Source organism: Pipistrellus kuhlii, unplaced genomic scaffold, assembly GCF_014108245.1.
Source record: "Pipistrellus kuhlii isolate mPipKuh1 unplaced genomic scaffold, mPipKuh1.p scaffold_m20_p_7, whole genome shotgun sequence".
Lineage (NCBI taxonomy): Eukaryota > Metazoa > Chordata > Mammalia > Chiroptera > Vespertilionidae > Pipistrellus > Pipistrellus kuhlii.
The window spans coordinates 33,627,117-33,652,403 of record NW_023425573.1 but is presented as its reverse complement, the minus strand read 5'-3'; the positions used below and the strand labels follow the sequence as shown (position 1 = coordinate 33,652,403).

Below are 25,287 nucleotides of genomic sequence, written 5' to 3'. Positions count from 1 at the left end.
ATATATATATATATATATATATATATATATATATATAAAGTTCATCTCAGAATATTAATTTCTTAATTTTATTCATGAATTCTGAAAATTCTAGAGACTGCATTTTGAAAATAACTTTCTTCCTTCTAACTTAATAAAAATAAGCTTATATAGTTTTTTTCAATGTAGATAATAATTAGTTTTATTTAATGTAATGTCTTTGACATCATCAAAATTTAGTTAAGAATGCAGCAAAAACTATCTGACATACTTAACCTAAGAAATAAGACTATTTACTTCTTCATTTTACATTATATTATATATTTTTGAATGATATGTTTACTTTGTCTTCTGGATTGGGGGTCAATATCTGTGTTAATTTAATGATAAACCTATGTGTAAAGTCCTAATATGTTCACTGGAATTTAAGGCAAAGTGAAGCAAATGAACCCTAGAGAAATATGCCCTTAATCTTTCTCCCAACTCATAAGTAATCATGAACTCCACACAGAATGACTTGACAAATCAGATTCTCTAAGTTAACATGCCCAAAGTGGGAAAATTAGTGCTCAGTACACTAACATAATCTTGATTATGAAATAATGGGAGTGTTTATAATTTATTAAAATATTTATTTTTCATCAAAGAATTATGCAATTGGTAATGTAACCTGTTTGAACTTTTAAGTCTTAGAATTTTTATGAAGCATATGGATATCATCTTTTATTTATATGATTCGTTATAAAACACAAAGGATTTTTAAATTATTACTTGATTCTTGTAATTTATTTTATGATTCCCCGCCAAAGTATTTAAAAGTAAAAATTATTTACCACTCTTAAATTAATTTCACATTTTATATTAAACTGGAAAATTTTAGTTAATAATTCCCAATAATTTCAGAGTTTATAGCAATTTCACAGTTATATTATATCCTAAATTTAAAAAAATATATATTTTATTGACTTTGTACAGAGAGGAAGGGAGAGAGATAGAGAGTTAGAAACATCAATGAGAGAGAGTCATCAATTAGCTGCCTCTTGCACACCCCCTTACTGGGGCTATGCCCTCAACCTAGGTACATGCCCTTGACCGGAATCGAACCCGGAACCTTTCAGTCCCCAAACTGACGCTCTATCCATTGAGCAAAACCGGTTTCGGCTATATCCTAAATTTTTAACGTGTTCAAGAGTGCTGCTATCTTTCAGTGGAAAAATGGGTTGCCATTGTGTGCTATATAAGAGCAATTTTTGTTACTCAATGATAAGTAATGCAATATAATTCAAGTCCACGCATTAAAGCTGTGACTCTACATCTAATTCAAGTCTTCTGATGGTCTTTTAAATTAGGCTCCCAGGCTTCTACATATTAATTTTTAATCAGGCTAGAAAGTAGTACATTTCCTTCCATTTCCATATTAAAAAATTTACATGAATGATACAAAGCAAATCTAAAATTAGAATTTGCATTGTGTCTCCTAATATTTGATATATAATATCATTAATGTTGACCAAAGTCACCAAGTAACTTTAAAAGTGCAATGCTTAGAAAATTGGCTAAAACATGGGGGAAGAAAGGTGATATATGTACTACTATGTGTAATACTTTAAACAATAAAATAAAATTTAAAAAAACAAGTTTTAGTAAGAGTTTATATATTATATGTATAACATATTATTTATGTATCATTATTCATTTGTAAACTTCTTTAACAATCAGGCCTAAACTGGCAGTCAGTCATCCCCCAAGGGGTCCCAGATTGGAGAGGGTGCAGGCTGGGCTGAGGGCACCCCCTGTGCATAAATTTTGTGCAATAGGCCTCTAGTCTATATAATAAAAGCCTAAGCAACCATTACAGTGGAATGACCAGAATGACCAGTTGTATAATGCACACTGACCACCAGGGGGCAGACACTCATTGCAGGAGCCACTCCCTGGTGATCAGTGCACTCCCACAGGGGGAGCGCCACTCAGCCAGAAGCTGAGCTCATGGCTGGCGAATGCAATGGCAGTGGGAACCTTTCCTGCCCCTATGGCAGTGCTAAGGAGCAGTGAGCCAAGCCATAAGGAGTGAGCAGACGGGAGGTAAGGAGTGAGGAATCCCAGATTGCTAGAGGGATGTCCTACTGCCAGGGGATCAGGCCTAAACTAGTAGTTGGAAATCCCCCAAGGGGTCTCAGACTGTAAGAGAGTGAAGGCCAGGCTGAGCGATCCCCTCCAGTGCACAAATTTTGTGCACCAGGCCTCTAGTATATCTTATATATTAAGTTCTCAGTGATAAGTGATACCTTTATGAATATGTTAAGTGGCGCTACAAAGAGAGAGAAAGAAAGAGAGAAAGAGAGAGAGAGAGAGAGAGAGAGAGAGAGAGAGAGAGAGAGAGAGAGAGAGAAAAGGTAAGTAGTTTAGACTATGAGGGATGGGGTGTCATTTTAGGCATCAATAAAAGTCTTTCTTTTGAGGAGAAATTTGCACAGAGACACGAATGAAGTGTAGGAGTTGACCAGATCCAGGGAACAGCAAATGGCTATTATAAGGATTTTGACTTTTATTCTGAGCAGATGGAAAATCCCACTAGTGTTTTGAACAGAGGAGTAAACTTGTTTGACTTCTGTTTATACAATGATCACTCTGGTTACTGTGTGGGAACAGCTAATGTGTACCATGGGGCATTTGGGGTGAGGCGAAGTAGAAGACAGGCCATCATCATCATCTAGACAAGTGGTGTAAAGGGTACAAAAATTAAAGCCCACTGCAGGAACAGAAAGGCTTCAAAAGGCTAATTTTCTTAACCAGTAGTTATATTTGACAGATCTACAATCTTTGGACTTGAATCACTCATGATTTCTATAGAATTTTATTTGTAGTACCATTGCTAACCATTACTTTTATGTTCTTTTAAGTTTAAATGGTATTTTTTAATTAAATTTTTTTAGAGAGAGGAAGAGAGAGAGAGGAAGAGGAAGAGGAAGAGAAACATAAATGTGAGAGAGAAATGTAGGTTGCCTCTCCCATTACCAGGAATCAGGCTCGCAATCTAGATATGTGACCTGACCAGTAATCAAACCTTCCACATTTTGGTGTGGGATGTCACTCCAACCAACGGGGCACCACCGGCCAGGTCTATGTTATATTCTCCTTTGTCTAGGTAATATAATCACACAATGTAAAAGTATTTTAAAAAGTATAACAGTGAAAAGTCTACCTTTTGGCTCAGCAACTAGTTGTTACTTTCTGTGTATCCTGCCAGAGATAATTTAGATGCCTACCAAGCAAATATATACATGTCTGTATTTTTCCTTTCTTCTATTTGTAGACAAAGGCCTACATACCACATATGTTGTTCTGCATTTTGCTTTTCCTCTTTAGCAATAGACCTTAGAGATTTTTTAAAATGAGCAATTAGAAAGTTTTCTGATTTTTTAAACGGTTGTGCATATTTATTTCATTATGAGAATGAACCATAGTTTATTTCAACAGTACCTTATTGATGGACATGTGGATTGTTTTCAAGGTTGTCCTGCTGTCCAGATGCAAAATAGGCATTAGATACTTTAAATGATTATTTTCTTCTTTCACAACTAGAAATAATTATTAAGTGCTTTAACTGAATTAAAGCAAATATTAAATATTTTCCCAATTAGTTTCTATACCCTAATTTATAATTATGGATTTACTGTAGTTATATGTTCTCCTAAGCATATTTTTTAAAAATCAGGCAACAAAATCTGCCCCTTCTGCCCCAGGCTTAATAAGATGATATGAACACTGAAGAAAAGAGGGTCTGGAGATGGGTCTTCAATAATAAAAAGGATCTTGAAAGCAAGAGGCACATATTCCCAAATGAAGAGGAGACTGATAAGAAAAAAATGTCTGGAAAAAAACAATTTATGAGTGTAGAGTAGGAGTGGAAGAAAATATTAGAAAAGCAAGTGACAGATTATTTAGGCCTTAAATACTAGGTAGTAGGTGGTAGTTAACAAATAGCATACTTAATTACATAAGTAATGAGAAGCCACTGAAGCCTTCTGTCATAGTATAGTTGAATAGCAGCAAAGGCTTACTAGGAGGAAAGGAAAGAGGAGCATAATGAGAAGATTCTTACCACAGTGAGTTAGGGAGTAATGATGTTCTTAAATACACAGATTTCAAATTTCAGGGGCATTATAAACCAAAAGTCAGAGCTTTTATAGAAAAGGAGTTATTCCTCCATTAAGTTTCTCTAACTTAAGATTCTGTTCCTTTTTTGCCATACCAAATGTCTGTTATCTCTTCTCTTTTTTTGCATATGGTATATATTCAACCCCTATTCCCCAACACTTCCTTATCACCAGATCTTCTCAACCCCAAATAAACCATCCCTCAACCTACCTTCACCCCTACCCTCTCACTCTCTCCCTTTCAGACCGATTTGTTAAATTCATTTTAGGCACATCTCCATTTTCTCTTCCCGTCAATCCACTCCAGTCAACTAAAATAGACATCACCAAGACACCAATGCCCTAAATCCTAATCTGTTATGTCTTATCTTGTTTGACCAATCAGGTACACCTGAACCTGCTGATCTCTTGCTTCTTAGGAAAGCACTCTTTACCAGGCTTTACTCTTTCTTAGGCTGGTGTTTTCCACCTTCATTTGAGAACCACTTGCAGGCTCATCCTTCCCTGCCCAGTCATTGAATGTTGATATATTCTAAGACTCAGTTTTAGGCCTTCTTGTCTTGTCACTCCAAACATCCCTGTCTACTCCCTATTCGGTCTCATCCACACTACAACCATCCATGTATCTCTACAGCAATAATTTACTGGTTTCTCTGGTCCCTATCTTTCTCCTGAGCTCCAGACTCAGAATATCTACTTCAATGTCTCAAAGTGCCTTAAATATAAATTCAAAACCAAACTTTGTTATCACTTGTCTCTGTGTAGTCCTCTTCTATCATTCTTTCTATGCCAATAGCATCACTCTACATTGCTGTAAGAGCCAAATCCAGGAATCAACCTCATTGTTACACTCTACTTACATTCTAGATTCAATCAATCCTAAGTCCCTATAGATTTTACCTACTAAATCTTTTTCTAATCAAGCCAGTTCTTTACATCTCAGCCATAGCCATCCTGGTCTGAACTGCCATCAGTTTTTGCCTAGACTACTGCATAGCCTCTTTAGTGATCGCCCAAAGGCCCCTCTTGCTCTCTTACTATCTGTTCTTCACACAGGGGCCAGAGTGATATTGTCAAAATGCAAATCTGATCATGTAATTCCTCTACTTAAAATACTCATTGCCCTTTCACTTTTTTTGGTTTAAAATCTAAAATCATCATATTCAAGACCTATGTGGCTGATTCAAGACCCATATGGCTGTTAGGGCCTGTATCTATAAGATTTTGCTTATCACTCAATCTTTTGCACTTAGCACACAGCCTGAAACATTCTAGATGTTTGAGAAATACTGATTACAGGGATGAATGCATGAATAAATGAATGGAGAAAGAGTCTTTATTACTTGACAATAGAATTAAAGTAATGGTAGAGGAAGAAAAAATAATTGGAGCTTACTCTAAAAGTTTCAGGTCCAAATGACTAGGAAAATGGTGGAAACCATTAAAAAAAAAGATGCAGTTATGATGGGACATCAATTTAGACTGCTTAAGAGATACACAGTGGAGAGGTTCAACAAAGAACTGGAAATAAAATTTGTAGTTGAGGAAAGAGGCTGGGCTGGAGACATCCATTTGAGAATGACGTGATAAGATGATAAATAAAACTCTTGGGATATGTAAAATTCTGGAGGAATTAAGTACAGAGAGGGGAAAAACCCATTTTGAAGAAAGAATCTTGAGAAAGAGTTATATTTAAAAGGTAAGATGAGGAAGAAAAGTAAGCACAGGATAAAGCAACCAGGCCATCAGAAAAGCTGGATGTACCAGAGAGTGATGAAATAGAGGTCAAGGGAAGGGAAAATTCCAGAGGAAAAATAATTAAAAATACATACATGCAACTATCCAAAAGGAACTACTAGTATAATCTTTTTGAGGATCAATAGCAACCTTAATGTTAAATCACTTGACTGTAACTTCAAAACAACCTCAGAAAATAACTGGAAAATAACAGGAGGTCTTTCTGTGCTGGAAGAACATTTGATAATGCTGCAGAAGAAGTGCAATGGTGGTCATGTTTGTGTGAAAAAAAGGGCTTATTTATAGCTACTGCTCCAAGGAAAATTACAGCACCTCACTCATCACTTCAAAGAGCTGAGGAATGCAGAGCCGTAGAGAGAACACAGCAGCCAGAAAGACTAAAAACACCATGTCAGGTTACAAAAATTACTCTGAATTCAAAAATAAAAATACTGACAAATAGTTTTAATTGTTTGCCATGTACCAGGCACTGAGTTATGTACTTAAGAGACAGCATCTCTTTTAATCTTCATAAAACCATTAGCTCAAGTTTACAAAGACTCTGAAGAGTTAGGCAATTATGCAATATCACACGGCGAGAAATGGAAGACCCTGAATTCAAATGCAGGATTGAAAGGGTAGGCTCTTACCCACTACACCACTGAAGCAAGCCCTAAACCCAGAGTCCAAACAGCCTCCATGGGGGAAGATCCAAAACAGAAGATTCTTTCCCTTAGCCACCCTGGTAAGAGAGAATTTTCATTTCCTTGGAGTGAATGATCTGGAAGTGAAAAGAGGTCTGGGGATGTGACCTTTAAGGTCATATAAATGATAGTGTTCATTGTAGAGAATGGATTAGTAATTCTCAGCTAATCCTTGGGTTGTCATAAATTAAAGATTAAAAAAAAAATCTTAAGGACCATTTATTCAAGGAAATATATGTACTGTGCTAGGCATCAGAGGGGCAGCAATGCACAAAATATACTCAGTCCCTGTGCTTATGGAGCCAACAATCGTGTGCATGTGTGTATGCATGAATGTTTGTGCTGGAAACAGATATTAAACAAAGAGTTACATAAAGATATCTTTACAAATTGTGACACATGTCATAGAGGAAAATACTGGTGGTATAAATTATCGGGAGATGGGCAATTTTAGACTAGCTGTTCTAGAAAAAGCTCTTTAGGAAGAGACATTTAAGGTTAGACCTGAAGGAGACTAGATCAAAAGTGGAGGGACAGAAGCTGCTTGGTAGATTGACTGAAATAAAAGAGCCATTGTGAGTGGGGCCAGTGGCAAGAACTGACTAGAGATGTGCACTGGATAGAAACCTGAATTGGGAGGATGCTAGGTAACTAGTAGAGTGAAGATATTGGTATCAACAGCAGCCACAATCAAATCAGTACCTCTTACTTCCTCTAGATCAGCAATTTCAACAGGTGTGCTGCAAGAATTTTTAAAACATGCAATACCTGACTATTTAGTCAGGGGCACTGATCTCTTTTCCCTTACATTGTCAAATAAAAACAAATGACAACAGCCAACACAACAATAGTCATCTGGTGTAAACAAATCAAAATTATAGCTATTTCTTTTTTTTGGTCAGATTGGCAAAAAATATATTTGTTGGTGTGCTGAAGAATTTTAGTAATTAGTTTATATGTGCCATAAGATGAAAAACATTGAAAAGCACTGCTCTAGATTCTCAACTTATTTCTGTCTATGATTAGAAGCAGTGGGTTGAAGACAGGGTCAATAGTTGTTATGAATTTTGGGGCCTGGGGCTTGATCAGTCATAACTGATCAGTCTGCTTATTGGAAAAACAATTCTTAAAAATACAATGGTTCACTCACTTGTCTATTAAGATAACCCAAGGTCAGCCCTGGAAGGTGGTACAGTTGATTGGAGTGTCATAGCATGCACAAAAAGATTGAGGGTTCGAATCCCAGTCAGGGCACATATATAGGTTATGGGTTCCATCCCCAACCAGGATGTGAAGGGGAGGCAATTGATCGACGTTTCTCTCTCTTCTGTTCTCTCTCTCTCAAATCAATAAAAAAAATATTTTTGGGTGAGGATTTAAAAAAAAAAAGGCCCAGCTCAGAAAACAGAATCAGTATATTATTGATTATTTAGTTAATTTTATAGTATAGATAATTAAATTGGTTTCATCATTTCTCAAAACAATGTCTATTTGGCCTGCAATATAAATCCTATATATTATCTAAGTTAAAACACTTGACTCAGAATATTTTCAGAGAAATTCTAACCAAGTCACAGAAATAACATGTGATTAAAAAAAGGGGGGATAGTATTATATATTACTAAATTATTATAATTTCAGAAAAATCTCATTAATGTAGACTAATTAGGATGAAAGGCATAATGAAATGGTATAAAGAAAGTAGAAAATTTTTGAGGAAATGCTATTAGTTGGTAACTATTAGTTAAGAGAGATTCTTAGGTGATGATCAAAATATATAAGAATTATTTTAAATTATATCATTTCTTGTATTTTAATGAATATCTTTAAAGTGCTTAACTAAGCTTGAAAAAAATGGTTCTGTTGGTATTCTAAATCTCCATACTCTAATCTCCTTTCCAACATCCAACTGTATTTTCTTTGAAGAAAACATTTGGACCAGACAAAAGTCCAATTCAGCCAAGACCGATTTGTCTCAGTGGATAGAGCATCGGCTTGGGGACTGAAGGGTCCCGGGTTCGATTCCGGTCAAGGGCATGTACCTTGATTGCGGGCATATCCCCGGTGGGGGGTGTGCAAGAGGCGGCTGATCCATGACTCTCTCTCATTGATGTTTCTAATTCTCTGTCTCTCTCCCTTCCTCTCTGTGAAAAATAAATAAAATATATTTAAAAAAAAGTCCAATTCAGCCCATGCCTGAATTATCACAAATCCTTAACGATGGTAGTCCAAATTAAGATTTTCCTGCATTTATGAAAATGTATTCAAAAGGCTTTCATTCAGTGTCTAAATCTTTAGAAAACCAGCTTGAAGAGAACATATTTCAGATATTCAAGCTTTGTATTTTTAAATCTACATCTGCAAATTCTGTGATTCTATTCTGGCATTTTACAAATATAGACATCCATCATTTCCCAACATTGACAGATGTTAATGAATACCCCTTCTATGACCATCTGTGTAAATGTATAAGTTATATTTTTAAAAAGAGATTTTAGTATTTTTAGTTTAAAAAAAGCATAGCAAACATTTTGTTGGCTTAAACATTTTAAATTACAAACTATAACAAATATCCTAACTATCCCGTTAGTGAATCTATACTTTTCTATTCTCCAATGATATAAGAAAAAGCCAATAAAATTCATGACATAAACAAATAAATCACCACATAAAAGGGTTCCATAGATGTTTCTCAAATAATAATGTTACATCTTTCAAGAGCAAAATGCAGGTAATTACTTCAAGCTCACAGTTCAGAGATAATGAAAGCTACATTTCAGAGAACATCAGTGGACATTATCAAAGATAAAAAAGGAAATTATTTGTAGTATAAATCAGCACTGCACATCCCCCATGCTAAATGTAACACCCATTTAAAGCAGAAATAGAATTCCATTAACAAACATTTACAAACATCAGTGGTGTACTGAAGGTGGGGCAGTCTACTTTCAGGAAATGAGTTGTACTGTCTGCAAATAATTTAAAAACAATAATAAAATTGATGAACAATCAGTTTGTTTTTATTATTCTTATAACCTGGCAATTTTAACTTTGTAATAAAATATTTTTTCTTGAAAAAAATTGTTAGTCTAAGTTCTAAACAAATGCTGTGGTTACAGTTGAATTTTAGTAATATGTTTAAACTTAAAATTAGTACATTTTTATTACTTATCTTTTAAAATATATATTTTTATAGATTTTAGAGAGGAAGGGAGAAAGAGAGAGAAATAGAAACATCAATGATGAGACAGAATCATTGATTGCACACCCCACATTGAGGATCGAGCCGCAACCCAGGCATATGCCCTGATTAGAATCTAACCGTGCCCTCCTGGTCTGTTGGTCAACGCTCAGCCACACAGTCACACTGGCTGGGCTGTTGCTTATCTTTTCATTAACTATATGAAAGTTCATACAGAGGACTTACAGTGATATCAATAAATTCCGAATCCACAATGACTCTGCTACATCATTTACTTAGAAAATAAGTTCCTAGTGGTTAAGAATCACTGAAGCTCCTTTCAGATGCAGTTCTAGTAGCAAACCTTGTGTCACTCATATTCTGGCATTTCAGTTGTGGATTTGAAACAGGCGATCATGTCATAGTGACTGTATGGACAAAGAAACAGAACTTGAAGTACTGCAATTCTCTTGTTTAACATGACTGTCTAGAACACGTGTCAAACACAAGGCCCGCGGGCCAAATCCGTCCCGCCAGGCCTTGCAATGTGGCCCGCACCGCGCTGTCATCACTGCACTCCGCTGCGTTTCCATCACAATGACAGTTTATGACTGTTCAGTAAACCATTCGGCCCGCGATTTAGGCTGGATTTTAGATTTTGGCCCCTTCTCTGATTGAGTTCGACACCCCTAGCTAGAATTTTTATCTGTGTTTGGAATTTAATATTGAGACAGTAACAACTGTGAGGTGTATTATTTTTGCTTGGTAAATATAAGTTTAAACTTATATATAACATATTTCACTGACTTTGGCTAATATCTTTAAAATGAAAATTTATGCTTCTTTGTATTTTATTATGTGTTTTAAAACTAAGGAATGAAAAAGAAAATATCATTGGTACAATTTCGTAGCTATGTAAGCTATATATTTGGTGTAACTTTGATTTCATTAAAATTCACTTATTTATTACTACAATGTAATAATTCATTACTGTGATAGAATAATATAAGGTTCAAGTTTTCCGCATTTATAAATATATTAATGTAATTAATATAATGTAAAAAAAGGATTTAATCTTTACTTTTCTTCTTATTTTATAGTATAACTAGAGGCCTGGTGCACAAAATTTGTACACGTGGGTGGGGTGGAGGTCTCTCAGCCAGGCCTGCACCCTCTCACAGTCCAGGAGCCCTCAGCGGATGTCCGACTGATTACTTAGGCCTGCTTCCTGTGCCTTCAGTCGACATCCTTAGCACTGCCCTGGAGGTGGGAGAGGCTCCTGCCACCACCACTGCTGTGAGCCTGGCTTTGGGCTGAGCAGCACTCCCCTGTGAGAGTGCACTGATCACCAGGGGGCAGCTCCTGCATTGAGTGTCTGTCCCTGGTGGTCAGTGACATCATAGTGACCAGTTGTTCCACATTTGATTGATTTGCATATTAGCCCTTTATTATATAGGTTTAAGTGGTATCCTATATAATAAAGAGGTAATATGCAAATTAACTCTCATGCCCTCATAAGATGGCTGCACTATGACCAGATTGGCAGAGGGGTTAGTGAGGGATGACCAAATGACTGAACAGCAGGCTGTATAGGATGACAAGGCTGGTGATGGGGCTGTGAGGGGTTACTAGGCTAGTGAGGGGACAATTGGGGGTGACCAGGATGGCGGGGGGGGGGGGGCAGTTAGGGGCAACCAGGCCAGCAGGAAGGCAGTTAGGAGCGACCAGTCAGGCAGGCAGGTGAGTGATTAGGAGCCAGCGGTCCAGGATTGTGAAAGAGATGTCTGACTGCCAGTTTAGGCCCATAGTCAGACGTCCCCTGAGGCATCCTGGATTGGAGAGGGTGCAGGCTGGGCTGAGGGGAACCCCCGTACATGAAATTTGTGTACCAGGCCTCTAGTAGTAATATATTTAAATCTTTAAAACAATGTCTCAGTTTCTTTTCTGGCCATTATTATTATACAGTAATTTCACAATTTTTCTGAAAGTGACTTTATACTCAAGAGGGGATGTTAAATATAATCTAGTTTTAGAATCAGCTATGTTAGGTATGTCACTGATAATGGGATATAATTATTATTTACTAGAGGCCCAGTGCATGAAAGTTCATGCACTGGAGTCAAGGTCCCTAAGCCTGGCCTACCCTCTCTCACAATCTGGGAGCCCTCAGGGGCGGGAGGTGACCAGGCAATCAGGGGAGGACAACATCCCATCACACCTCTGCTGCTGCCACTGCCGGCAGTGCAAGCCTCAGCTGGCCTTGGTTACTTGAGCCTTGGGATGCCCTTGGCAGCTGGGCAGCTGTCATCCAAGGCTTATCTGTGCCTCAGGTTGGCCCTGGGCAGCTGGGGGGCTGAGAGGACTGACCACTGCCATCTTTGTGATGGAATGAGGGTCAATTAGCATATTCCCTCTTGTTTTTTTAAAAATAAATTTTATTGATTTTTTACAGAGAGGGATAGAGTTAGAAACATTGATGAGAGAGAATCATCAATCAGCTGCCTCTTGCACACCCCCCGCTGGGGATGTGCCCGCAACCAAGGCACATGCCCTTGACCAGAATCGAACCCGGGGCCCTTCAGTCTGCAGGCTGACGCTCTAGCCACTGAGCCAAACTGGTCTCGGCCATATTCCCTCTTTATTAGATAGGATAAGAGCTAAAAGTAAATTGTATCTAAAGGAAAAACAAATTAATAAGAGTAAATCATATTCTCAGCCCCCAAGAACAGAACCTTAACAAAGTGATGTATTCTTGGGAGTTCTTGTTCAACAGATCTGTTTTCTGAGCAGGGAACACAACATTTGCTCTCCAGGTGCTCTAGAAGACAGAACTAGTGGGAAAAACAAGTAAGTTTCTTTCCCCCTTCCTTCCTTCCTTCCTTCCTTCCTTCCTTCCTTCCTTCCTTCCTTCCTTCTTTCCTTCCTTCTTCCTCCTCCTCCTCCTTCTCCTCCTCCTCCTCCTCCTCCTCCTTCTTCTTCTTTTCTCTCTCTCTCTTTCTCCCTCTCTTTCCCTCCCTCCCTCTCTCCCTCCCTCCCTCCCTCCTTCCCTCCCTCCCTTTCTCCCTCCCTCCCTCATTTAGGTAAGATGAAATACTCATTACAAAAATGGCTAAATCCTGAAATGTTACTAATGGAAGCTGTGGAACATTCACTTTTTGAAATTGGAAGAGTCAAACACCTTTAAGAGATCATTTTAAGTGACCATGGTTTCAGGTATGCACATAAGCAAATGATTTTGGGAGGTTCATGGACCCCTTCTGCAGCCTATTTGATGGAAAATATCCTTAATGAAACCCTATCTATTTTAGCTCTAGTATTTAATAAGTCTTCAATATTTTCTCCTTCAAATCCTGATCATCTCTCAAGCCTCTCCCCTGGTTTCACCTCCTCCATGGGCCCCTGGAACTGCAAAGATAGGTGGCGAGTGTCTAGTGGAGCCTGGTAGAAGAACAGGCACCTGACAAAGGCTAGCTTTCCACTTGTGATTATTCTTCTAGCTTCTGTGCTGTCGTCTTCTTTCCTAAATTTACACTACCCTATAGTTAACACCATACAGGTCAGCATTGTTTCTATGTGCATTAGTTTTGTTTCCCTAGGTCAGTGTTCAGCAAACTGCAGCTCGTGAGCCACATGCAACTCTTTGGCCCCTTGAGTGTGGCTCTTCCACAAAATACTACGGCCTGGGTGAGTCTATTTTGAAGAAGTGGCGTTAGAAGAAGTCTAAGTTTAAAAAATGTGGCTTTCAAAAGAAATTTCAATCGTTGTACTGATGATATTTGGCTCTGTTGACTAATGAGTTTGCCGACCACTGCCCTAGGTAATTAGGTCTGTGAGAGTAGGGAACTTGCCTTATATTTATTGAATTTTTCTTTCTTGGCAGGAACTATTTTGACACTTTTCTGTTTCTGAACAAGTTCACCGTTTCTTTAATCTCCTTGAAGAACTCCCATTAACTTGCAACACTATTTTCCTACAAAGTCTTCCTAGCTTGAAATTTTAAAAATTGACCAGAGTAATAAATACTTCCTCATATGCTATCCTTACACTCCCACCCCAGTGATGTATCATTAAGTTTCTTATGGCTAGTAAGGTTTTCCCAAAAAACTGCTCTTTAAGCTGACCCACTATATCTAAAATTCTCTGGCCTCCAGGGCAAATGCTGTCAATTATTTCAAAGAGCTGCCTGAGAGATGAAAGTAGCTAAACTTATGTTTTTTTGCAGATTGTTCTGTACTGTATTCAACCACCTACTTGCTTGAAAGAAATGGAATAGACAAGAATATTTTTGTTGCATGCAGGTTTTTGTTTTGTTTTGTTTTGCTTCTGTCTTATATAAGCAATACCTTTTTTGGGGTTGTAAAAGTTATAAAAATTATATAAATTGTTCACTCAAGCATTAGAATAAAATAAAATCTATGGGAAACCAAACGTCCTAATAAAGTCTGAATATAAGCTTTAAATCAGCAACTAATCATTTAGCAAACCTATACGTACTCAGCCTAGAAATTCTACCTGATATCTAATTATATGCTGAATACATTTTTAGCTAAAGAATCCTAAACCACAAAAATTGAATGAAAAATTATCTTATTAAGGATTCCACAACCAATTTTAATTAAAGCAATGTATAGTAAGCAAAAAAGAAAAATCCACAAGCTTTCAACAGTCTTTCCCTTACCCCCAAGGGGGCAAGACAACTTTTAGAGACAAAATCACCAACAAAATGACTTGAAAAAAATGGGGGAAAGAGGAAGACCTATGTAGTACTTCCAACATAAAGATTTTTTAAAAAAGAAGGATCTTTTACTTCCCCCTAAAAGAGCTATAGAAGTTTTACACAGGAAAAAAGAAGACCCATAGTATTTTTAAAGGTATTATTAATGTTTGATCAGCAAAGCAATGTGCAATGGAAATATACCAAAGCTTGCAGTGGTGATGATAAATTGTAGATGCCATACTTAATGGTTTTCCTGATATGTTGGGAAGAGTATGGGTACTATCCTTACATCATCCACATTTACTGTTCTTTACAACATCATATTAGGCTGGTCATCCTACCTTTGAGTATTATTAAACACATAGAAATAGCTTGTGGAAAATGTCATATAAACTTCTATATGAGTCTTTATAAGTCATAGTGTTCACTTTTTTAAAAACTTCACTTTAATCTTAATCGTCTTTTTCTTTCACTGATGAATTAAAAACCAGCGACAAATTATCCAAATGTCCATGCCAAATAAGGTAGTGCTGAAAAAGACTGACAATTTTGTAATATTACAGTACTATTTTGGAGGCAAGCTTTTTTTTTTTTTAATTTAATAAGTAACTAATATATGCTTCAAAAAACATGACTAAAAATTTTAAGAACTGTCAAAAAGCAGCTACCGAAGAAAACTTGTAGCACAGTATGTTCCTCCTCTCTGTGACCATGCTATATTTCTGTCATATCGAAGCAAAAAATGTTCATCATTTTGTCATCTCTGTCTGCAAAGCAGAGGATTACCTTCCTAGGCTCCTCAGATTTATGCTTTTAATTACCTCCTATCTGCTTCACTACCTTCCATACCTAAGAATCAATATAAATAGTCTTATTTATGGGAAAAATGTAAAAAGTTTGACAAAAGCACACTATCTCTTTCTAGATTTCCATTTGATGCTATCAATTCCTTCTTTCTTTCATATTTTTTTTTTCTTGATAGAATCAGTTGATTTTTCAAACGTATGAAATTATTCATTTATCTTATCATTTGTATTGCTTAGCAGCAGGTATAAACTTTACAACACGCTTTGGAGTTCCAAACCCACAAATGAGATTAGTATCACTGTGGTTGGTATCTCTCTATTTAATCATCACCTGCAGAAGTCAGTTTAATGGTATTTTTCTCCGAGCCCCTTCATCATCAGCTCACTTTTCAGTGAGGACCCACTTTCATGGCTCATTTCGTTTCTGAAGGGGAGGTCACGATCAGCATAGGTCAGAGCTGGCTGGCTAGGCTCCTATGTTCTTAAAACTCTGCCTCTCACATTTTATCAGCACCAATTCTTTAAAAAGATCTAAAACCCATCAAATATATATACAATTGCATATACATAATAAATATAAATTATCTAAATATATTATAAATTAATAGAGAGGCTGCTAAAGGAGCCATTCTCTATATCAAGGGCCTCAGGAGAAACAGAGTAGATGTTTATGGGTGGCCAACAGTGATTGTATATGAGAGGAGGCGACAGGCACTCTGTAGGATGAACATGGGTAGAGAGATATTTGTTGAACATATCTGATAGGGTAATGTAGGGAGGGTCAAATATTAAAAGCAAACATTCAGAGTTTTCCTTGACATATTAGTTATCAAATGTGATGTCTGAAAATTCAGGAAATATAATATAAACTCATTTTTTAAAACAGTGTGTTGGTTAGAGTTTCAAACAGTATGTTTAATATGTTGTGTGTCTCCCCCCCCCCCCCCCCCCCCCCACCGAGGGAAGTGTTTCTGAATTTAAAGCCATGAATCCAGTCATTAACCTAAAAAACCCCTCAAAACCCCAAAACAAAAAAATGTAATAAAGACACTGTAAATATCCAAGAATGAGCTAGAGAAGGAAAGAGAAAGTAGAGAAGACAGAAGGAGCAACCTGATGGTCTGAGAATATGTTTAACACGAACAGAGAAACACTGATAACTCATTGACAGAATTTCTACAGTTAAAAGCAAGTCTGAGGCAGCCAATAGCAAAACATGGTCTCCCTTAGAAGAACTGATTCTTCAGAAACGCAAGGAGTGCCCCTGTGGCTGAGGGCCTCGCCTACTTTTGCTGCAAGGGACATCTTCAAACGTGGTGTCTAATGGTTCTTGTTTCCCGGCCGTTCTGACTTCCCAGGGAAGGAAACACAGCTGCTGCAGGGCCTCGCGGCCTCACAGCAGATGGTGGATAGGTGGAGTGAGGGACGCATGGTGGCCAAAGGAAATGGAGGGTCAGCCAAGAGCGTGGGAAAGAACATTGATATGGGGCCCCAAGTTGCAGCTTTCTCTCTAATCTCATGATGCTGAACTCTCTTCAGGATGACAGAGAATGCCAGGGCCTCTCGTAGAAACTATACTAATGCCTCTTAAATGGAAGATGGTGGATGGGCCAGTTTGTTTATACAATACAGAGAATTTGTATTATATGAATTGCTTAAAGAAGTCAGGAAGTAGGCACAAGCTTAGAACTAAAACACCCCCCCCACACACACACACAAAAAACCCCAAAACCCAAAAAAAACAAAAATGAGAGAGAGAGAGAGAGAGAGAGAGAGAGAGAGAGAGAGAGAGAGAGAGAGACCACACACCCAGGAGGGCATACTTAAATAACCTTTCCCAATTGAAAACTGCTGAGAGGACAAAGATACAAAATGCAGAGGGGAACTGGCATTGCAGACATTCAACTACACACTAATGCAGTCATGTGGGAACTGAAGGTTTCACTTTCTAAAATTTAAAATTTCAGTAAAGACTAGGAGAGAGAGTCAGGTCACCTATAGAAGGTTCATACAAATGGTTGATCCCTTGCTACTTTAACTTCCAAGCAAACCTTGAGTTTTGTGTCCACGTGTAATCAGTCTAACATAAATGAATGGAATGGCATGAGGTCATCTCCTTATGTCTTGAGACATGAGGAAATAGAACACAACAAAAATAACAGTGAGCGAAGATGAGAGCTAGAGATACTGGGTAACCCAAAACCAAGACAAAGACAGAGAACAACACAACAACATTAAAGACTTAAAAGGAACCAAAAAGTAAAAGAAAATGTGAACTATAAGTGATTTGAAGTTTCTAATGCTATCCGAAAGATAAAACTGTAAATTTGATTAAGCCCATGGGGTCAGAGACTTAATCAAGTTTACAGCATTACCTTTCCGATAACAATTAAGGACACTGCATCTCATGCTTAATAAATTGTGATATTAATACTGAGTGTCAAAATTTCAGGGTCAGTTCCTATACTGGAGTATATAAAACTTGATTTAAAAGCTCATTATGCTTTTATCTTGATTTGCCTAAGAAGCATAAAGGATCCAGTCATGTATTAAGGGTATTTATAATTAACTGTTTGCAGCAATAATAATAATAATAATAATAATAATAATAATAAATCATCTCTGTTTTCAAACATTTAAAAGAGTCAAATTGCCTTGATTTTGTGTAAGAATCTATATAAGGGATGAGTTTCCTTTATCCTTCTGCTACTATTCTCCAAGGAATTGGAATTATATGCAAATTAGAAATTATTTGGAAAAATTATTCCCAACTTACAACCTAGCCAAAAAAACAAATATTAGCTTCAAAAATATTTTAGAAGTCTATATTAGGGACTAGTTTCAAGTATTTTTGTATGAAAGACAAAAAACACCCCTAATAATTTTGAGTCTTATTTAAAAATAACTACTGAAAAAGTATAGAACTATTTTCCTGGAAAGGCTTACCTCCAGCTAAAGGGTAAAGATTAAGATTTAGGCTTATCAATTTATGACCATACTACAGTTGCAGTACACTCATTCATTCATTAGAAAGGTCCATTTAGGCTTAGGACAACCTCACTCCGTGCCAGCTTAAGCCATGTTGGGGGGAAGGGGGGGCTGTCTAGAGGAAACCAGGGATTCGGAGCTGTACACATTTGTGCCAATGTCTGGGACTCCGTTGGAAAGACTTATTATTTCTGGAATGCAATTTCTTGCCCCCTGGCAAAGTTAATGGTATTAATTTGTAAAAGTTCATTTAGGAAATGCTTGTGATTAATGCTTGCTCATTTGCATAACCCTATATTGTGTAAATAAAGCTGTAGCCTTGTGCTTCCCAACAGTGGAGTGCTACTGAGATGATAAAAACTGGACAAAGGGGGCTACTATGGGACCCTTAAACTAGGTCACATTGAATTTTAATGCATGGATCCTGCCCTGGTACATTTTATATGGGTAATGGGAAAATGCAGAATGCAGTCTGTTTACTGTGCAAATCTGCCTTCCAGATTGTCCCATAACCATATTTTCTACACTGAAGAATGAAGGCAATTCAGTCTCCGGCTGATTTAGAAATGTTATTAAAGAAAATAAGGATGAGCATCTTCTTAATTCTTACATTAAAATGTAAATAGAGTAATTATAAAATAATAAACTCTCCCCCAAATAAAAAATGCTCAGTTTCAGAGCCCAGTTATGCAGATTACAGCACCATTACTAAACACAGAGAACGTGTATGTGTGATACTTGTGAATTTGCCATCCAGGTTATGTGATGTTACCACCCAGAGTCTAAGTGTGACTCAGAAATTTTATTTCTTTCTCTATTATCAACAGAAATTTTGAGTGGAGACAAGGAAGGGGGTGGTCACATGCTCACGCATGTGCATTCGTCCATGTCTCTGTTAATGAATACAAAGACAAAGGTGTACCTACTCCCAAAGCAATTCTGAGGCGTAGAAAGAAGACTGGCCCTCATCCCCACCTCCCTCAGCCAACCCATGACACAAACAAAAACCAAAATTTTCAGTCATTCTTTTTTGGTCTTAACTGTCCCACCCATAAAACGAGGGTGTTTATACCCTGTTCTTCTAACAGAAATGCCATGGAAATGATTTAAAAAAAATATATATTTTATTGATTTTTCACAGAGAGGAAGGGAGAGAGCTAGAGAGCTAGAAACATCGATGAGAGAGACACATCGACCAGCTGCCTCCTGCACAACCCCCCCACCAGGGATGTGCCCGCAACTAATGTACATGCCCTTGACCGGAATCAAACCTGGGACCTTTCAGTCCATAGGCCAACGCTCTATCCACTGAGCCAAACCGGTTTCGGCATGGAAATGATTTTTAATCATGGAACTGGAAACATCCTTCTGAAGATCAAGTCGTCTATTTTAGTGATATCATACAAGAGGAAATCGAGGCCCACAGGGTGAAGTGATTTTTCAAGTCAAATCTTAAACCTTAAATCACATTAAAATACTCTTAATCTACTGTTCTATACCATGTGGCCTTTCTATGTATGGAGTATAAAAACACAGAGCTGAAGATCTGGAACAATTTCTGGGAGGATCTGATCAGGTTAAACCTTAGATGCTTTTATTCATGCTATTAATAAATTTGATGCTGGTTTCTGGAAAATAGTATGGTACTTGGCATAAAATAAAAGCTCAAGCTGAAACTGGTTTGGCTCTGCGGTAGAGCGTTTATCTGTGGACTGAAAGGTCCCAGGTTCGATTCCTGTCAAGGGCATGTACATTGGCTGTGGGCACATCCCCGGTAGGGGGTGTGCAAGAGGCAGCTGGTCGATGTATCTCTCTCATCGACATTTCTAGCTCTCTATCTCTCTCCCTTCCTCTCTGTAAAAAAAATCAATCATATATATATATATATATATATATATATATATATATATATATGAGCTCGATAAGTGCAAAGAAAACAAGCAAAGTTAATATGTGAGGCAACATAATAAAATAGAAAAAGCTGTGGATTTAGAAGCAAGAGACCTGAATTTACGTCCTACCTCTGACATTTGTTGACTATGAAAATTTATGTAATTCCAAAAGACTGGAAATGACTTAAATGCCCACCAATAAGGGACTAGTTAAATAAACTGGAACATCCACATGTAGACTCCTATATTAGTTTTCTATTGCTGTTGTATCAGCAAATTATCCCAAACTTACTGGTTTAAAACAACACACATTTATTATCTTGATAATTCTGAGGAACAGTGTTCCCTTGGAGGTTCTAGGGGACCTAAAGGCTGCCCACATTCCTTGGTTTGCAGCCCATTCTTTCACCTTCAAAGCCCACAATGGCCAGTAGAGTTGTCCTCACATCATATCACTCCAACCTTTCTTTTGCTTCCCTTTTCTACATTTAAGGACCCTTGAGCCCACAGGATAATCCAGGATAAAATATTTTATGGTCAACTGATTGGCACCTTAATTTTATTTATTATTTTAATTCCCCTCTGACATATTTAGTAACATACATAGTAAAGGTTCCAGAGATGAGGATGTAAATATCTTTGCCTTAGCATATCTGTGTGAAAACTGTGAGAAAGCTCTCTATGTTTTGATAGGGGAAATTTTTCCAGGATATATCTTTATGTAAAAAATGCAAGGCAAACAAAAGTACACTACCTTTCAAGTAGAAAAGGGATGAAATAAGAGAATATATTCATACCTGGTTTTCTTTCTTTCTTGGTTTTCAGACCCAGGAAACATATATAAGAAATATTAAAGTTGTTACAGATAGACAGGAACAGCATGGAACATGGGAGGATGGGGAATGCGATGGAACAAGATTTTTCAGTGTATGTCTTAAAATTAATTTTACTTTTTGAACCATGTAAATATGTCATTATTATTTTTTAATTGAAGACACTCATAATTGCCCAAAGCCACTATTATTCACTTGATAGTCAATTTTTTTGTTTTGAAGAGTCTGTCATCAACCTTGTTATTTTTCTCTTATCAAGTTACCTTTTCTAATATCCTCAGTTGTCAGTGGCTTTGTATTGAGCAGTTCTTTAACATGACATTCATAGACTTCATGGAAATCTGCCTCTTTTGCAATATTTATGTGGATTCACTTTGCAATCTATTGCATTGTATTATCAGATGTTTTCAATATATAGCATTGCTGCACTGGGGATACTAGGACTGAATATGAAGCATGTCTTCAGGTGGGACTTTTGTAAGGAGTCAGTTAAATAGTGAACATTTTAATTTTATATTCATAATGTTACAGATACTTTAATTTCCCTATGTGACTATAGACATTTGTAAAATATCTATGCAAAGCTGTTAAATATACTTGGATCTATTTCAGTATTCATTGTTCTGTCTTTTCTTGCAAAACTGTTTTAATTATTACAGTTTAAATCTAATAGTAATATTGTATTTTAATATATCTCCAGTAGTTATGTATCTATAATTAATTAGTCTTCTATTTACAACATATTTCATTTTTCCCATCATATTGATTTTTTTTCTCAGTCAGGTTTACTGAATTATACTTTACAGACAGTATAATTCCTGTTTAGGTATTAAGTTTTATGAGTTTTGAGAAACAAAAACAGTTGTATAATCACCATAGCAATTAAGATATACTCCCTAATTCCTTTCATGCCCTTTGTATTCAATTCCCTAGCCCTGCCATCAGTCCCTACTGATCTGATTTCTGTCCCCATAGTTTTCTATTTCAGAAAGTTATATAAGTGCAACTATACAATAGTATATAGAGTATTTATTATTTTAGTATTTCCAATAAATATAAATCCTATAACAATGTTTTGCAAAATGACTTCTGGGGTGGAGTAACTCAAGAAATATCACCTATGATATTGAATCTCCAGATTTGAATTTGCATTGGTCATTGGCTTTATTTGGTAATTGGTTTTATTATAAACATTCTAATATTATTTATTTTGATTTCATGTTATTTTATGTCTAATTTGAAAATCAACTTTCATAAAATATTAATTTGTACCTTTTTCTTGTTATCCTTCTTTAGCAGGATAATTAAACTGGCTACATGAAATAACTTACTAACCTTTTTCTATATTTTCATGTCTGAGAACATATTGTAGAAATTATATAGTAAATTATTTTCTTGGGTATTTATGATTTGTCACACACACATGAAATATACAACACTTGGTAGCAAGAGTAATAACTGATTTTCTTTAGAATTTATTACATTTTTTCATACTTTCATTGCATTTTAAACTTTAAAACATGTTTTCTGCTATTTAACTATTTTAAAAAAGTAAACACAATTGGTGAGGTTAAGTATAAAATGGTATAGAAGGGATTGATTATCTACAGAAAGCCTTGATTTTATTTTTATTTTTATATTAGGCCCCCAATTGCTCAAGTTTCTAGTGTTGAATCCAAATCCCTGGAAAACCTGGCACTGAAGTAAGTGGGCCACCAAGAGGAGTGGCTGCTGGACAGTATGTACATATGAAGAGATGTAAGTATCCAGAACAATCAAACTTCCAGCTTGACAGACTGCAGAGAGCAGGACAAAGGAGATACTCACATCCGAATTAAAGCGAAGCTGGCAGACGTTACAAGAAATAACTTGTTTCTTCTTTGGGGGAATGGACACTCCAAACGTGTGGTTAATAACTGCTTTTTGCACAGGATCCATCTGAAGAGCAAATGATAAAATAATCATTTTATAACTTCAAAGGATAGAAAAAAGTGTGAGCAAGTAATAATAGCTGTATTATTTCTTAAGGCTTTATCTTCATTCCCAAACAAGGATTATAAAGACTCCCATTCAATAGTAATGTACTGTTTCCAGGGATTGAATAAAACCAAAAAATAATAAACTGGTTTGAAATCATAGCACAAATCAAAGGAGAATCCAACATTCCTAGAAATCATATGCATCATAAGAAGTTTTGAAAAACTTTAAAAGAATAATAAAACAAGAATATTTAAAATCCAAAGGTCAAAGCTAAAATTAACTTGTTAATATTTTCCCTATATGAAGTGATATCATAATACTCATGATAGTCTGAAATGGCCTCAATGCAATTATTACAGATATATGTCAGTTTCTTAAATTTTGATTTATGACAAAGTCATAGATTCCAGGCTTGTCTCACAGCCCAGAAAATGTTTATTTTAAAATAACTTATTACTTTTCATATACTACAGATAAAACTCATTCGAAATGGAAATGCACATAACAGATTGGTTAATATGCAACCCTTATTTACATATTGAGCAAGTTTTTTGACTTACAATGTGTGACTTGCCTCCCTTTGTTTGCATATACCATATACATTCAGAAAAACATAAAGTGATGAAAGTACTTAACCAGCAAATATATGGCACACAGCTACAAAAACACATGGAGAAAGCAAAAAACAAACACTATTTGCAGAGCCTATAAAAAGAGACACACAGCAGTGATTCTCTTATGTATGCCAGATAATAATCTCCAGCATTAACATTGGACAACTGGCAGTTCAAAAAACAATGCAGATGATAAACAAAGCATTGCTAATAAACAGATGCAACACAAACTGACACACCATCATCTAGGAAATCTCCTGAGGTTAGAGCTTAGGGTTGGATTAGTTGATGATATTTGGGAGGGAGGAGAAATGAAGACTATCCCAGATCAGGAGTATAAATCCACTAAATGTAAAATTAGCAACTAGAAAAACTTCCGTGCATTAGAAAGAACAACGGATTACAGAATTATTGAATAGTAAAGTAGCCTATTTTTTTTTGCTACAAGTTTAAGTGAGATGACAGACTGCATTGCTAATATAAAAACAGTTATGCAGTTCAGGACACTTACAATTTCAAAGAGGGGAGTTCTCTGGAGTAATGGAACGATCCTGTAGCCTGCGTGTAGTGGTCATCACACAATTTATACATGTGTTCACATTCATAGAGCTATACACACTCCCCTAAAGTCCATTTTATGTATAATAATTTAAAAAGTAAAAGAAAAAAAGTGTCAATAGGATTATGCTTAACTACTAAGTGGAAAATAGAATTACTGGGAAATCTGAGGATTTGATTAGTTCAAGGCAAAAACTGATTATATTAAATTTTATTTAGTAAGAATAAAAAACAAGCATCCATGGGCATTGAAATCTCAATGTACACTTTCTTAGCTTACTCACAAGTGCGTACACTTATGTTTCATCTATCCATTTGTAAAACATGAAACTATACTTTCTGATTGTTACCAGAAATAGAAAATTAGTTTGGACAGGAAAATAAAATGGCATACGTATGTTGACAGAATAAAAACTACACTGTTTTGCAAAGTTAAAAAATGAAAGCATTTTATTGAGATACTTTCTGTTCTCAGGCTCTAAAAAATTCATTTGGTGATGTGTAAACTACATGGAATAAAACTATATGAATATTCTCAAACACTAGTTTTCACATGCCACTTTCATTACCTTTGCTATATCTATATACTATTGTGTTATTATTATTCATGTCTTTTTCTTTAAATCAAAGTAAAATAGACTTTAAAAAATGTAGTAATAATTATGAAACCATAGTTTTAATGTACATGGTTTTCTATTACTCAACATTAAAAATGAAAACTTTCATCATATGAAATAAATGTACATAGCCTAGTTATTCCCATACCATAATATAGAAACACAGACAAAAGATATGGCTGCAAAAATCTAGCTCTAAATTCTTAGTAAACCAAGATATTTGCTGACAGCTCCAACATGACCCTTGAATATAAACATCCCCTTTATATTTCTGAAATTATCAACCTACATAATTAAAAAAATAATTCCTAGTGCAAATTTATTTTACTCCAATCTCATATTTGTGCATTAACCTACAATTTTCCATTTATATTCCCAAGCTCTCTGCCCTGATAGGTGAATTGTGGCTGAGCACTCCAGATACAAAGGCATGCCCGGCTGACATGGCTCAGTGGCTGAACGTTGAACTATGAAACAGGAGGTCCCGGTTCAATTCCCTGTCAGGGTATATGCCTGGGTTG

The 25,287-nt window shown here is 36.2% G+C and overlaps 1 protein-coding gene across 5 annotated transcripts in view; it reads right to left on the bottom strand.

The window, feature by feature from the left end:
* ZNF385B (zinc finger protein 385B) overlaps positions 1–25,287 on the bottom strand; it is a 340,310-nt gene that overhangs the window by 30,827 nt on the left and 284,196 nt on the right. For all 5 annotated transcript variants that reach the window (XR_006740467.1, XM_036421911.2, XM_036421912.2 and 2 more), the window contains one exon: positions 22,825–22,935. Coding sequence is in view for 4 of the 5 variants with exons in the window: in XM_036421911.2 (XP_036277804.1) it covers positions 22,825–22,935 (111 nt within the window). In the remaining variant the exon portion in view is untranslated. The remainder of the gene's footprint in view (positions 1–22,824; positions 22,936–25,287) is intronic.